The sequence below is a fragment of the Nyctereutes procyonoides genome, unplaced genomic scaffold (genome assembly GCF_905146905.1).
Source record: "Nyctereutes procyonoides isolate TBG_1078 unplaced genomic scaffold, NYPRO_anot_genome, whole genome shotgun sequence".
Classification (NCBI taxonomy): Eukaryota; Metazoa; Chordata; class Mammalia; order Carnivora; family Canidae; genus Nyctereutes; species Nyctereutes procyonoides.
Window position 1 is genome coordinate 79,058,718 of NW_026575146.1, and position 13,994 is coordinate 79,072,711.

Genomic DNA, 13,994 nt, shown 5'->3' on the forward strand with positions numbered 1-13,994 from the left:
CCTACCGTAGGGCAAATGGCTACTATTGATTACAGTAAAGGAGAGATTAGGTCAGTCCCAAAGAGGCCACTGGAGGGCTCCCAAGGGGTGGCACCCACTGAGGCATCACTCCAGCTGGCTGCGAGCCCCAAGCCCTGGGCCACTGGAAAGGTAAGGCAAGAAAATGGAAGGGATTAAAAGTCACTGGAAAACCTAGGGGCGGGGGGCAAGGGGTGTGGACAGAGATGATTTAAGAGCAGCCCCCACCCCCTAGGCATACCCAGAGCTGCAGGGTACAGATCTGGAGCAGGTCACACCTCAGCTGCCCCCCAAAATTCAGCAGGTAAAGGACCTGGTGCGGGTCACAGAGGAGGATGGCTCTCAAGAGAGGGGTCACCGGCTTCATCTCCCTGTCGCTAAGACTGGCCGGGATCTTCCCTATCACCTCTTCCGAGGGGTCTCGAGGTCTCTGGGCCTGTCTTTCTGGGGTTTTTCCTGGCTCTCTGTTTGTTCATCTGCCATGTTTTAGAGCTCTCAGCGGGGCTGAGCACCGGCACTTCCAGGGACTGTGCTTTACCCAGCAGGTCGTATGTCTCTCTGGACTCCGATTCTTTTCCCTCCGCTTCTGCTTCTGCCTCTTTCTCTGTCTCTGTGCGTCTCTGTCTAATGTTCCAGGTGCCTGTCTGTCTGTCTATCTGTGCATCTCCCTTTTCTGTCACTTTCTCCCCTTCAGTCTCAGTATAGCTCTGTCTCTCTTTCCTGTCCTTTCTCTTTCCGTGTCTGTCTTTATGTCTCCCGGGAAGTGTGTGTCTCTCTATCTCCCTCTTCTTCCTCTAGCTTTGTGTTTTCATTTGTCTGTCTCTGCCCCCCTGTGTGTCTATATCTCTTATCACTGTCTCTGCATAAGTTTCGGTCTCATGATAGATGATTGATGATGATAGGCAGGCAGATAGCTAGATGGTTGGCAGACATCTGTAGATACTCAGATAACTCACTTGGTTTTCCCTGTATCCCTCATTATCTCCATGTGTCTCTCTCTGTCTCTCCGTCTGTCTCCGTTCTGTTGCTGTCTCTCTTGCTGTCAATCTCTGTATTTTGACTGTCTCCGCCTCTGTTGTCTCTGTGTGCGCTCCCTCTCTCCCTCCCCACCTGCCCACTTCCCTTCCCTCATCCCCTGGCCTTTCTCCATCCCTACCTCTCTCTACCTCCTTTCTTCTCTTTGCCTGCCATCACTTCTAGGGCCTGGGGAAGGCAAGTCCCAGGAGATGTGGAGTGAGGGGGTCTCACTGTCTCCCCAATCCTACCCTCTCCTCTTCTGCCCCACCCCCAGATACCTGCAGCTGCTTTCACCATGGATGGTGTGAGCACAGCCATCTTGCTCGGGCTCCTGGCTCTCGCCTTTCTGTTCCTGATCCTCAATTCAAGGGGCAAGAGCCAGCTCCCCCCAGGCCCCAGACCCCTCCCAATCCTGGGAAACCTGCTGCAGCTTCGCTCCCAAGACATGCTGACCTCTCTCACCAAGGTGCAAGGATCTAGGCTTGGAAGAGGGGGGAGGAACTGGGGGAGGGGTCTCAGGGCCCCAAATACCCCTGTGACGTCTGTCGTCTGTCTTCCTACCCCCAGCTGAGCAAGGAGTATGGCTCGGTGTACACAGTGCACCTGGGGCCGAGACGCGTGGTGGTCCTCAGTGGGTACCAAGCCGTGAAGGAGGCCCTTGTGGACCAAGGGGAGGATTTTAGTGGCCGTGGTGACTACCCTGTCTTTTTCAACTTCACTAAGGGCAATGGTAAGCCTGCTCCCCATCTTCTCCACCCCAACTCATTCTACACTGAGGGAAGGGAAAAGGGTAGGAGAATGTCCTCCCAATTTTAGTGATACTCAGGGCTATTGGTCTCACCAATGACACCAGCTGGGTGGAGCCAGACAGTGCTAGTCTAGAGTCTGTCTGTTCCACCTTCTCCATCCCCACATCCCACCACCATCTTGAAATGCACTTTTTTTTTTAAGATTTATTTGTTTATTCATGAGAGAGGCAGAGACACTGGCAGAGGGAGAAGCAGACTCCCTGTGGGGAGCCCAATGCAGGACGCCCAATGCAGGACTCAATCCCGGATCTCGGGATCACAACCTGAGCCAAAAGCAACCACCCAAATACTGAGCCACCTAGGGGTCCCTGAAATGCACTTCTATACCAATCCCCATCCCCATCCAACTCCAATCCCATTCTCATTCCAATCCCTACCTCCAGCCTAACCACATGATCAAATTTCCATCTCAGTCAAGTGGCCAAATTATCTGGCCCAGCCCACGTTGCCCACCTCAACCCGGTCCTCATCAACCCTACCTCCATGTTCCCCATTCCATCTTCAATTTCATCTTTATCTGCAACACTGATTCATCTCCCTCCCTCCATTCCCATTATGAACCCTCTCCCAGTACCCACATTAAAATCTGTTATCAACCCCATCCTAACCCTTCAAACTGAACTCCACTATCACTTTTCTCTGCAGCCCTATATTCTATCTTCATCACCTATTGAAGTTTTCAGTTCCCAGTTGCATTTTCAACCCTAATCAAACAACCATCACCAAAACCAACCCTGGCACATATCTACCCAAGCCCAAGCTCTATCTCCACCCCAATCTACCATTCCTTCCCAATCTACACAACTCCATTCCCATCAGCAACCTCACTCAGTTTATCATGAGTCCCATAATCACCTCTCATTCCCCATTGTCATCCCTTTCCTGATCCAAACCCAGATCCACCCCTCCAGCAACTCATATCAACAACCCCAAACCTCTTCTATCTCAATATCCTGTCCTCCTTAGGTTTGGAAATCACCTTGTCTTGTGGGTTTTCTTTCTTTATTTATTTTTAAAGATTTTATTTATTTATTCATGAGAGACACAGAGAGAGAGAGGCAGAGGCATAAGCAGAGGGAGAAGCAGGCTCCATGCAGGGAGCCCCATGTGGGACCTGATCGCGGGACTCCAGGATCACGCCCTGGGCCAAAGGCAGGCACTAAACTGAGCTGACCCACCCATGGATCCCCTCTTTCTTTTTTTAACATTAATCTTTTATTCAAAGAAAGCCATGTGACAGGGACCAATAAATGACAAAGGAGATAAAGAAAGAGTAAGTTGACAGAACGTTTCTCTGATTGGAAAGGAGATCCTGGAGACTTGTACCTTGGACTATTCTTCTCCCCCTAAAGAAGACCTAGGGCTCCCCCGTCCCCTTCACTAGATGGGTCCCAGCTGCTCCAGGATTTGGAAGTAAAGAGCTCTGGTTAAAAACAAAAATCCACCTATTGTGTATTGAATACACTTTCCACCTTCATGTCCCCTTCCTGGACTTGACCTTATGACCTCACCTGTCCAGGTACACCAAATGCAAGGAGGTGGACACAGAGCATTTGAGAAAGTCACCTTGCTACTTTCACACAGAGGACATCTGGATACATACGTTACCTGTTACTAAAAATAACTACCATCTAATTCAATAATACCACAGAGGATAAGAAACAACAGGGTTCTGCTGCTTACTGGTTGTATAGCTTTGGATAAGTGGCTTCCCCTCTCTGACCCTGAGTACACTAGCAGGAGAAAGTTGTTACAAATCAATGAGATAATGCAGGCAATGCAAGAAAATCACTGAGGTTTTTTTCTTCTTTAGCATCTAGTTCTCTGCTTGCTCCAGGGCAATCAGAAACAAACACATCAGAGACCTTATCCTACTGTTAGCCCCACCGCCAGGCTATGGCACATACAATGGAATGCGGGATGCCAGGGGAACTGTGGGAGCCCAGAGGAAGCACCTGAGTCAGCCAGGGAGGGAGAGCCAGCAAGAGCTTTCTGGAGAAAGGGACCTCTAAGTTGAGACCTAAAAGATGAAGTCAGGAGCAAAGAGTGAAGAGTGTTCTGGAAGAAGGACCAGCCTGTGCAAAGACCCTGAGTCCAGGGAAAGAAGCGAAGAGGATCTGTCTTGTTCCTGAATGAGGTCCCAATGCCTCAGTGTTTATTTCCTTTGCTTTTCTCCCTTATTTGTGCTTTCATTAATTTTTAAGCAATCACCACCAGCACCTCCGGTGTGGTAAGCCCTACACTGTGGACAATGCTAGGGACAGTGGTGACCAAGACAGCCCCTTCCTCCCTTCATTCTCACCCCCACCTTAACAGCTTAGAGAAGGAGATAGCCCCATGGCTAGATGGTGATTGTTCAGAAAGATCAGGTCTGTGATGAAGGAAACAGAGGCAGAGTGATCAGGACCATGGTGAGGAAGACCAGGACCCTCTGGAAGCTCAGAGGTGGCACTTGACCCAGGCTGGAGGGTTAGGTAGGACTTCCCAGGGTGGACATAGGGGGTTGATTCCAAATTCTCAGCCTCTCTCCCAGCAGTCACCAGGAAAGGAGACTCAGATGGCAGTGGTCTTGGGGATAAGTCATCAGTTGAGTTGGCCCCTCCCTTTCTCCCCAGGCATCGCCTTCTCCAATGGGGACCGGTGGAAAGTCCTGAGGAGGTTCTCCGTCCAGATTCTGAGGAACTTCGGGATGGGGAAGAGAAGCATTGAGGAGCGGATCCTGGAGGAAGGCAGCTTCCTGCTGGCAGAGCTAAGGAAAACTGAAGGTTGGGGTCCCCGAACATAGTAGGATACCCCTAACTCACATCCATCCTCCTCAGTGGTCAGGACTGCCAGGTAGCGTAGACATGAACTCAAAACTCCTGGAGGCTCCTCACTTGGCGCGCAATAAGAGTGGTGACCCCTGCAGGTGGATCGGTTTCAGGTGCTGTGTTCCCTGATGTACAGCGACAGGATAGGTCATATGGTTGCCGCTCTGTTGTGCTGTCTCTGCAAGGTATTCTGTTTTAAAGATTTATTTATCATGAAGAGGGTGGGGGGAGAATGGGCAGGGAGGTGCAAAGGGAGAGAATCTTCAAACGGACTCCCTATTGAGTGTGGCAATGTACCCGCGGCTCGATCTCACTACCCCGAGATCATGACCTGACCTGAGTGGAAACCCAGAGTCCACCAGTTAACCCACTGAGCCACTCAGGTGCCCCCTCTGTGTGGTATTTTGAATGCAGTTTGTATTATTGTGGTGGATGGTGATGATGATGATGATAATGACACTCTTGAGAATGCACCACTTGTGGGGCCCTGTGTTAAGCACACTTACATGCATAACCCCCTTAAGCCTCTGAGTGATCCTTTTTCCAGATAAGGAAACTGAGGCACAGAGAGGTCAACTAACTGGCTTGAAATAATAAAACTAGCCAGTGGAGGAGCCAAGATTTAAACCTGTGTCTCACTGACACTAAGGTCCACCCTCAACACACTAATGCCCATTTACTGAGCGCCTCCTAGATACCAGGCACTATACTAAACTCTTCATATGTATGAACACATGTAACCTCCCCCCAAAATCCTGGGAAGTTATTACAAGCAATGAACCTGAGGCCCAGTTGATTAAGCATCCAACTCTTGATCTCAGCTCAGATCTTGATCTCAGGGTCATGAGCTCAAGCCCCACATTAGGCTCCATGCTGGGCTTGGAGCTTACTTAAAAAAATGAAAATAGCCAACACCTACATGGTGCCTACCATATGCCAGCATTGTTGTAAGGACTTTGTGCATACTACCTCCTTGAACAATCACCCAAACCTAAGAAGGAGATCCTCTTAAAACTCCAATTTACAGGAGAAGAAACTGAAGCAGAGAGGTAAACAGCTCTCTACCCTGATCTCCAAATCTTGCTGGCTTTGGGAGGCTGGGAGAGCAAATGTGGCCAGTGATGCTGCAGGATTAAATGATACAATATAAATAAAGGAATAGGGCAGCCCAGGTGGCTCACTGGTTTAGCGCCGCCTTCAGCCCAGGGCCTGATCCTGGAGACCCGGGATCGAGTCCCACGTTGGGTTCTCTGCGTGGAGCTTGCTTTTCCCTTTGCCTGTGTCTCTGCCTCTCAATCTCTCCCTCTCTGGGTCTCTCATGAATAAATAAATAAAATCTTAAAATAATAAATAAATAAATAAAGGAATAATGACTGCCTAAGTTAGTTTCCAATGACTGCTATTTTTTAAAAAAAGCTACAAACTTACTGACTTAAAGCAACACAAATTTATTCTCATATAGTTCTAGAAGTCCATAAAACTAAAACGGTTGGCAGGGCTGGCTCCTTCTGGAAGATCTAGGGGAGAATCCATTTCCTTGCTTTTTCCAGGCTCTAAGAGGCTCTCTGCATCCCTGCCTCATGGTCCCTTCCCCCATCTTCAAAGCCAGCAACATAGCATCTTCCAAAATCTCTCCCTCTCTTCTCTCCTCTCCTTCACATCACCTTTCGTTACTCAGACCCTTCTGCCTCCCTTGTGATTACATTAGGCCCACTCGAATAATAATTCCCCATCTCAAAATCCTTAACTTAATCACGTGTTCACAGGTCCTTGGAGATGAGGCCAAGGATATTTGGGAGGGGCATTGTTCAGTCTACCACACCACCCTGATTTATACAGGCTCTGGATGAGCCAGGCCCTTAGCCAGCTACTTTCTTTTTTTTTCTTTCTTTCTTTTCTTTCTCTTCTTTCTTTCTTTCCTTTCTTCCTCTTTCTCACTCTCTTTTTAAAAGATTTTATTTAGGGATCCCTGGGTGGCGCAGCGGTTTGGCGCCTGCCTTTGGCCCAGGGCGCGATCCTGGAGACCCGGGATCGAATCCCGCGTCGGGCTCCCGGTGCATGGAGCCTGCTTCTCCCTCTGCCTGTGTCTCTGCCTCTCTCTCTCTCTGTGTGACTATCATAAAAAAATAAAAAAAAAATTAAAAGATTTTATTTATTTATTCGTGAGAGACACAGAGAGGCAGAGGCAGGCAGAGGGAGAAGCAGGCTCCCCATGGGGAGCCTGATGCAGGACTCGATCCCAGGACCCTGGGATCACCACCACCTGAGCCGAAGGCAGATGCTCAACCACTAAGCCACCCAGGCATCCCAGCCAGCCACACTTTCACTGACTCCTTATAACAGCTCCATGAGAAGACTGTCATCAAGCCCACTTTACAGACCAGAAAAATGAGGCTCAGAGAAGGGAAGTCAGTTCATCAGGTCCACAGTGAGACTGAGATGCCAAGCCAAAATCCAAACTATGTCTAATTCCAGACTTAGTTTCCTGGACCGAGCTGTTGTTATAATGGCTAACTTGTTATTTTCTGTGATCTGTTCAGTCTTCAGATCATTGGGTGTTAGATGTTGTGTTGCTGTGCCATTACTGGGTGAGGTTGTAGTGTTATCAGGCGCTGATGGGATACTATATTGTGTTGTTTGTTGTGTGCACATTGTTTGGTGTGTGCGCTGTGTCGTCCAGTAAAGAACAGTCTGTTCTGTTGTTCAGTGGTGTTGTCCACCAGGACAGGATGTTGTGGGTTCTGTCCTGCCTGGCGTGTTGCCAAGTACATCTAACATGCAGTAGCACCTGGGGTGTTAGATGTTAGATGGCCGTGACCATCTGTGCTGCAAGTCACACTGTCATTGTTGGGCGGGGTGTTGTGCCCTCTAGCGCTGTTGCCGCACGGGGTCTGGTGTGTTGCCCAATGCACCCTCTGACCCACTCTGCCCCTCGCTCTCAGGCAAGCCCTTCGACCCCACGTTTGTGCTCAGCCGCTCCGTGTCCAACATCATCTGCTCGGTGATCTTCGGCAGCCGCTTTGACTACGATGATGAGCGTCTGCTCACCATTATCCGCCTCATTAATGACAACTTCCAAATCATGAGCGGTCCCTGGGGAGAGGTCAGGGGCCTAGCTCTGGCGGGACGGGGTTGGGGGTTGGGGTTCATCTTGTCCTGGGAAAGGGGAAACAGCGGGTGGGGAGACGATGTGATGGACTGTCTGGCCCCGCCCCTTCCCTCTGGCTCCGCCCCCCGCGCCCCACCACCGGGTCCTGCGGAGGTCGGTCTCCCCACCACGTTGCCGTAGACGCCCAGAGCCCGCGTCCCACCTCGGTCTCTCCGGAACCCAGCTGACCCACAAGATCCCGCCCGTGCCCACCTGCTCCACCTGACCTCACTGGCAGCCACACGCACACACACACCTTGCCTGATCCCCCAAACCCCTCCCACTCTCCCTCATCCCCAGTTGTACAACATCTTTCCGAGCCTCCTGGACTGGATACCTGGGCCACACCGGCGCCTTTTCCAGAACTTTGGGTGCATGAAAGACCTCATCGCCCGCAGCGTCCGCGACCACCAGGACTCCCTCGACCCCCGCTGTCCCCGGGACTTCATTGATTGTTTCCTCAACAAAATGGCACAAGTAAGCCTGGCCTGGAAGTGTCGTCTCTGGTCTGACCTGCTGCCCCCGCCTCAAACCAACACGGATCCCGGGCTGAGCAGGTTTGCGAATGATCTCCCTGCATCTGGGGAGCGAAGTCGAAACACTTAGCTCTGCCCGGATGGAGCCCCGGAGCCACTGGGGGCCACTGCCAATTAACAGCTCATTAAGAAGTCCTTAAGGATCTGTTAATTGTGGGCCTTGCGGCTAAGAGTGTCTCTACCCAGCCCTTCCGCGCTCCCCAGCTTCCCCGAGGAAAGAAAGTTAAACCGAGGAGGAGGGACTGAAGTGAGACCCAGCAGGTGTCGTGCAGGGCTGTGGGAAGCGGGTCGCACAGACTCCGAGCCTGGGGTCAGCGTCCGGGCGGGATCTCTCAGGGCTCAGATCCCCACTCCTCTCCCCGCGCAGGAGAAGCAGGACCCGCACAGCCACTTCCACATGGATACCCTGCTGATGACCACACATAACCTGATCTTCGGTGGCACCGAGACCGTGGGCACCACGCTGCGCCACGCCTTCCTTGTGCTCATGAAGTACCCGAAAGTGCAAGGTGCGCGCGCCCCAAGCCTGACCCGGAGATCCTGCACCCAGCGCCGCGGGGCACACCTGCTTGGCACTCACCTACCTCTAAGCCCTGCCCACAACCAAAGAGCACGGCCCCGCCCCGCATGCCACTTAGCCCAGGCCTCCTGGGTAGCCTGAGACCCCCAGTCAAACCCCCAAACCCACACGAAGGCCCACCCCATCCCCCTCCCGTGGCCCGCACAGCCTGCGGGAACCCGCACCCCGCCCTCGTGGTCTTGCTTTGCGACCCACCTCTGACCGGGTCCACACAGCACGCATCCAGCCTCGAGCCCCGATCTCACAGTCAGCTAGAGCCTGGGCCCGAGCCTCCGCCGCAGGGCCAGCCAGGAACCGTCAGCCTGACCACCCGCCCACACAGCATGGTCTGGGACCCCAGCTCCCCAAACCCAGCCTGTGGCGGATCGTGGAACCCTGGCCTTCGGCACAGTCTATCGGAGTTCACGCCGCCTGCATCACCCCCAGCCTCCCGGGGCTTTCGCAAGCCCACGCACTCGACCCACCCTCCATCCCACCTGGTCCTTCAGCTTCCCCCGCAGCCCCATCCGGGACCTGACTCCAGGCAGCCCCTAGGCCCCCCACCCCCAGCACAACCTGTCCCTAGGAGCCCTTGCACCAACCAAATTTTCGCCCTCACCTCCGTCTCTCAAACCAACCCTTCCCTTAGAGGCTTCCGCTAACCATCACGGGCATCTCAGCGGCGGCGCCCCTACTGGGAAGCGCTGGCTGGACCCCCGCCCACACATGCCTCTCCCCAGCCCAGTCGAGCCCTTGGGTGCCCTTGACTGCGCTGCCCCGTCCCTCCTCCACCTGCAGCCCGCGTCCAGGAGGAGATCGACCGCGTGGTGGGACGCGCGCGGCTGCCGGCGCTGGAGGACCGAGGGGCCATGCCTTACACGGATGCGGTGATCCACGAGGTGCAGCGCTTCGCGGACGTCATCCCCATGAACTTGCCGCACCGCGTCATTCGGGACACACCCTTTCGCGGCTTCCTGCTACCCAAGGTGTGCTGGGCACCTGGCAACGGACGTCCGGTGCACTAGGAAGAGGCATCCCAGACTTGCGAATGGCATCTGCGTCTCTAGCAAGGAGGATCCCAGGCCCTAGCAATCAGTACCCCGGGCCTTAGTGATCGGCATCCCAAGCCCCTAGCAACAGACATCTGAGGCCCTTAAATCCAGAACCGCAGCCCCTTCCCAGGACCCTATTCAGTACTATAATGGACTGGATCCTGACCTGAACCCCAGACCCCTTCCTCATGACAGTTCCACTTCCCAGGATCTCTCTCCAGCATCCCCAAGACTTCATCCTGGGGAACCCCTGTGCCTAAACACTGTTCTGAAAGAACCTCCCTATTCCCAGAAACCCCAAATCTGCTCTGACAAGGAGAGGTAGCTCCCATCCCTGTCAACACAGCTTCCAGCACCCATCACTTGGGACCCCAGACAGAGACACACGTTTCCTGAATCCCTGCTGGAGTCCTATGCTCCACGCCCCATTCGTTATCAAGTCCCTGGGACCTCCAGCTCTGTGGGGTGGAGATCTCAGCTTGAGAATCTCCTAGATCTTCTACCGTACTGATCCTGCCTCCCCACCCACACAGGGCACGGATATCATCACCCTTCTTAACACAGTCCACTATGACCCCAACCAGTTCCTGACCCCCCAGGAATTCAACCCCGAGCATTTTCTGGATGCCAATCAGTCTTTCAAGAAGAGCCCTGCCTTCATGCCTTTCTCAGCTGGTGAGAGCCATGGCGAAAAGTCAGGGTCTTTGGGGCCCCATTCCTATCTGCATTCCTCAGTCCTAATTCCACTTTCCAAACCCTCTCGCTTCTTCATCCCACCGAATCCTCAGTTTTGGGTGTGCGGAGACATTTGTTCTCCCTCTCATCTCTGCTCCTATATAGACTGATAGATAATGGCTAAAATCCTTACGGAGGGAGGTGGGGAGGGAGGATGTTAATTCAACTTGGAAAAAAGAAAAATTCAACTTGGAAGTGGTCACCATCAGTCTCCCCACTGGGTGGCGCAGGTGAGCAGCTCTAGTTTTCCGCGCCTGTGGTCTTGATCCTACTGGGGAAAAAATCGTTCCTGTTTAACCCAGGGGCAGAAATTTTAAAAGGCGGGAGGCGGGGATGGGGGTGGGGAGATAATAAGCCACTTACCATACTGCCTACTGTGCTCCAGGCGATACTTTCAAGGAGAGCTATTAGTGGCTAAGAGTTTGGGTTTTCCAGCCAGACCCTAGCTCTGTCATCTCCTAGCTATAACGGCCTTGAATATGTTACTTCACCTCTATGAGCCTCAACTTCCACATCTATAAAATGGAGAATGATAAGGCCCACCTCTTGGAATTAGGATTAAATTAATGACTATCAATATAGTGCCTAGACTAACTTATGACACGCAGTATGACCTACATAGCATCATATTCTCATTTCTTTACCTGTATGTACCATTCACAACAATTACTGAGGCACTGCTATCATCCCCATTTTTTAAATTTTATTTTTCATCATCCCCATTTTATTTTTTTAAAAGATTTTATTTGTGGGGCAGCCCGGGTGGCTCAGTGGTTTAGCGCCGCCTTCAGTCCGGGGCCTGATCTTTAAAAAAAAAAAAAAAAAAAAAAAAATTTTATTTGTTCCTGAGAGACACAGGGAAAGAGAGAGAGAGGCAGAGGGAGAAGCAGGCTCCATGTAGGCAGCCCAACGTGGGACTCGATCCCAGGTCTCCAGGATCACACTCTGGACTGAAGGTGGCGCTAAACCGCTGAGCCGCCGGGGCTGCCCATCATCCCCATTTTATTTTTATTTTTAAGATTTCATTTATTTATTTATTCATGAGAGTCACGGGGAGAGAGAGAGAGAGAGGCAGAGACACAGGCAGAGGGAGAAGCAGGCTCCATGTAGGGAGCCCGATGTGGGACTCGATCCTGGGTCTCCAAGATCACGCCCTGAGCCAAAGGCAGACGCTCAACCGCTGAGCCACCCAGGCGTCCCCATCCCCATTTTAAATACTCGGAAACTGGCTTGCCCAAGATCACAGAACTAGTAACGACAGAGCTGCAATTCGAACCCATGAACTTGTCCTTGTATGGGCCAGACCCTCCTTGGAGGATTTACTTAAGCATCTTTCCCAGACCTTTAGATGAGTGGCTCTGTGACCCAATCATTAGTTTTTTCCGAGAGTCCGGGACTGGAGCCGCTCACCCCATCTTTCCCTGGCCGCTCCTCCGCACCCTCCCACGCACCCCCGCAGGTCGCCGGCTGTGCCTGGGCGAGTCGCTGGCGCGCATGGAGCTCTTCCTCTACCTCACCGCCATCCTGCAGAGCTTCTCGCTGCAGCCGCTGGGGGCGCCCGAGGACATCGACCTGACGCCGCTCAGCTCCGGGCTCGGCAACCTCCCGCGGCCTTTCCAGCTGCGCCTGCGCACGCGCTGACCCCCGCCGCCCTTCCCCGGGAGGCCCGCCTTGTGCGGGGCTGGGTCCCCCCGCTCGTTTACCCTGTGCCCCCGCCCCTCTCGCGCACACACCCGCTTCCCCGCACCCGTGCCTGCCGCCCCCCGTCATCCTCCATCCCCCATCTTGACCTGCTCTGCGCCCCCAGAAGCGGAGAAACGCAAGGGGAAAGGAGAGCTTGCCTCGTTCTACTGGGCACCCTTTGGGGGGGGCTATTTGTATCATTTTCTAATAAAGTGTCTTTATAAAAGATTCAAACCTAGGACGCCTGGGCGGCTCAGTGGTTGAGCGTCTGCCTTCGGCTCAGGTCGTGGTCCAGGGGTCCCGGGATCAAGTCCCACATCGGGGTTCCTGCAGGGAGCCTGCTTCTCCCTCTGCCTATGTCTCTGCCTCTGTTTTCTGTGTCTCTCATGAATAAATAAAATACTTTTAAAAATTAAAAAAAAAAAAGATTCAAACCTGCCTGGGCTGAATGACAGGGAGGAGGACACACACACACACACACACACACACACACACACGGATCAGGAGAAGGGATGTCTGGCTGCAGAGAAAGGAGTCACTGTACTGATCAGTCTTACTCCCAACCCCTAGAGTGGCTAGAAACTGGGAGACATTGTTTCCTGGGGTAAGGGCTGTGAGGGCCTGATGACAGAGAAGCAGAGAAAAAGCCCAGAGGTAGACAGAATAGGTCTGCAAGAGATGCAGGATGGAGATGGAAGCAGAAAGAATGTGACAGCTGGGAGACAGCCACAGAGACTGAGAAATAACACTAATGCACCGCGCTTCCCATTCACTCCAAACACCCCCCATTTAAAGCTCCTTATAAGGAACACCTGGGCGGCTCTGGTTGGGTGTCTGCCTTTGGCTCAGATCATGATCCCACAGTCCTGGGATCAAGTTCCATATTGGGCTCCCATGGCGAGTCTGCTTCTCCCTCAGCCTATGTCTCTGCCTGTGTCTCTCATGAATAAATACATAAAATTAGAAAAATAGAAATTAAAAAAGAATAAAGCTCCCTATAAGACAAAGCAGCATTACACACGTTTAGAAACTCAGAGGGCTGAAAGGACTTGGCCAAGATCACACAGCCGGAAGCAGGGCAGGGTTGGGAACAGAATGCAGACTCTGACACTGCTCCCGTCCACCTCACAAGTCAGAGGTGCAGAGGAAAGCAAAGGGGTACAGGGACGGAGAAATGGGGAGACAAAAGAGAAAGGAGAGACAAAAAAAGAAACAGAAATGGCCAGAGAAGGTCAAAGAGGAAGAACGATGAATGGAGAGAAGTAAGGCACTAGAAGATGGAAGACTATTCCTTTGTCTCGCACTCCCTTTGGGGTGCGGATAGCAGTCCCAGGCACGGGGCCTCCCAACCTGGGGCTGGGCTTGTCAGCCTGACATCCTGCTGACAGCTTTTCTCAACAAACAGGTGAATAGACGAATAGGCGTCTTAAGTTCTATGGAGCCAGAGTCAGGCAGAGCGGTGGTGGCCTCCCAGCCATGGGCGAGGCGGCCTGCGTGATCCTGCCCTAAACAGGGTCTCCCCAAGGCCATCCAGAAGCTGGGACATGCTCTGCTGAGACTTATAGGCGGTCCCCACACCAGGCGTTGGCTCCTTAATCCCCATGCTGTTCCCACCACAGGCCAACCA

General features: G+C 52.7%; 1 protein-coding gene across 1 annotated transcript; it reads left to right on the top strand.

Annotated features, from left to right (window-relative positions):
- The first annotated feature begins 1,330 nt into the window (after positions 1–1,330).
- LOC129500746 (cytochrome P450 2F5) lies at positions 1,331–12,325 on the top strand. Its single transcript, XM_055311497.1, has 9 exons — positions 1,331–1,501; positions 1,603–1,765; positions 4,460–4,609; positions 7,597–7,757; positions 8,103–8,279; positions 8,706–8,847; positions 9,696–9,883; positions 10,483–10,624; positions 12,144–12,325. The coding sequence occupies exons 1-9, from the start codon at positions 1,331–1,333 to the stop codon at positions 12,323–12,325; spliced, it is 1,476 nt and encodes a 491-aa protein (XP_055167472.1).
- The last annotated feature ends 1,669 nt before the right edge of the window (positions 12,326–13,994 follow it).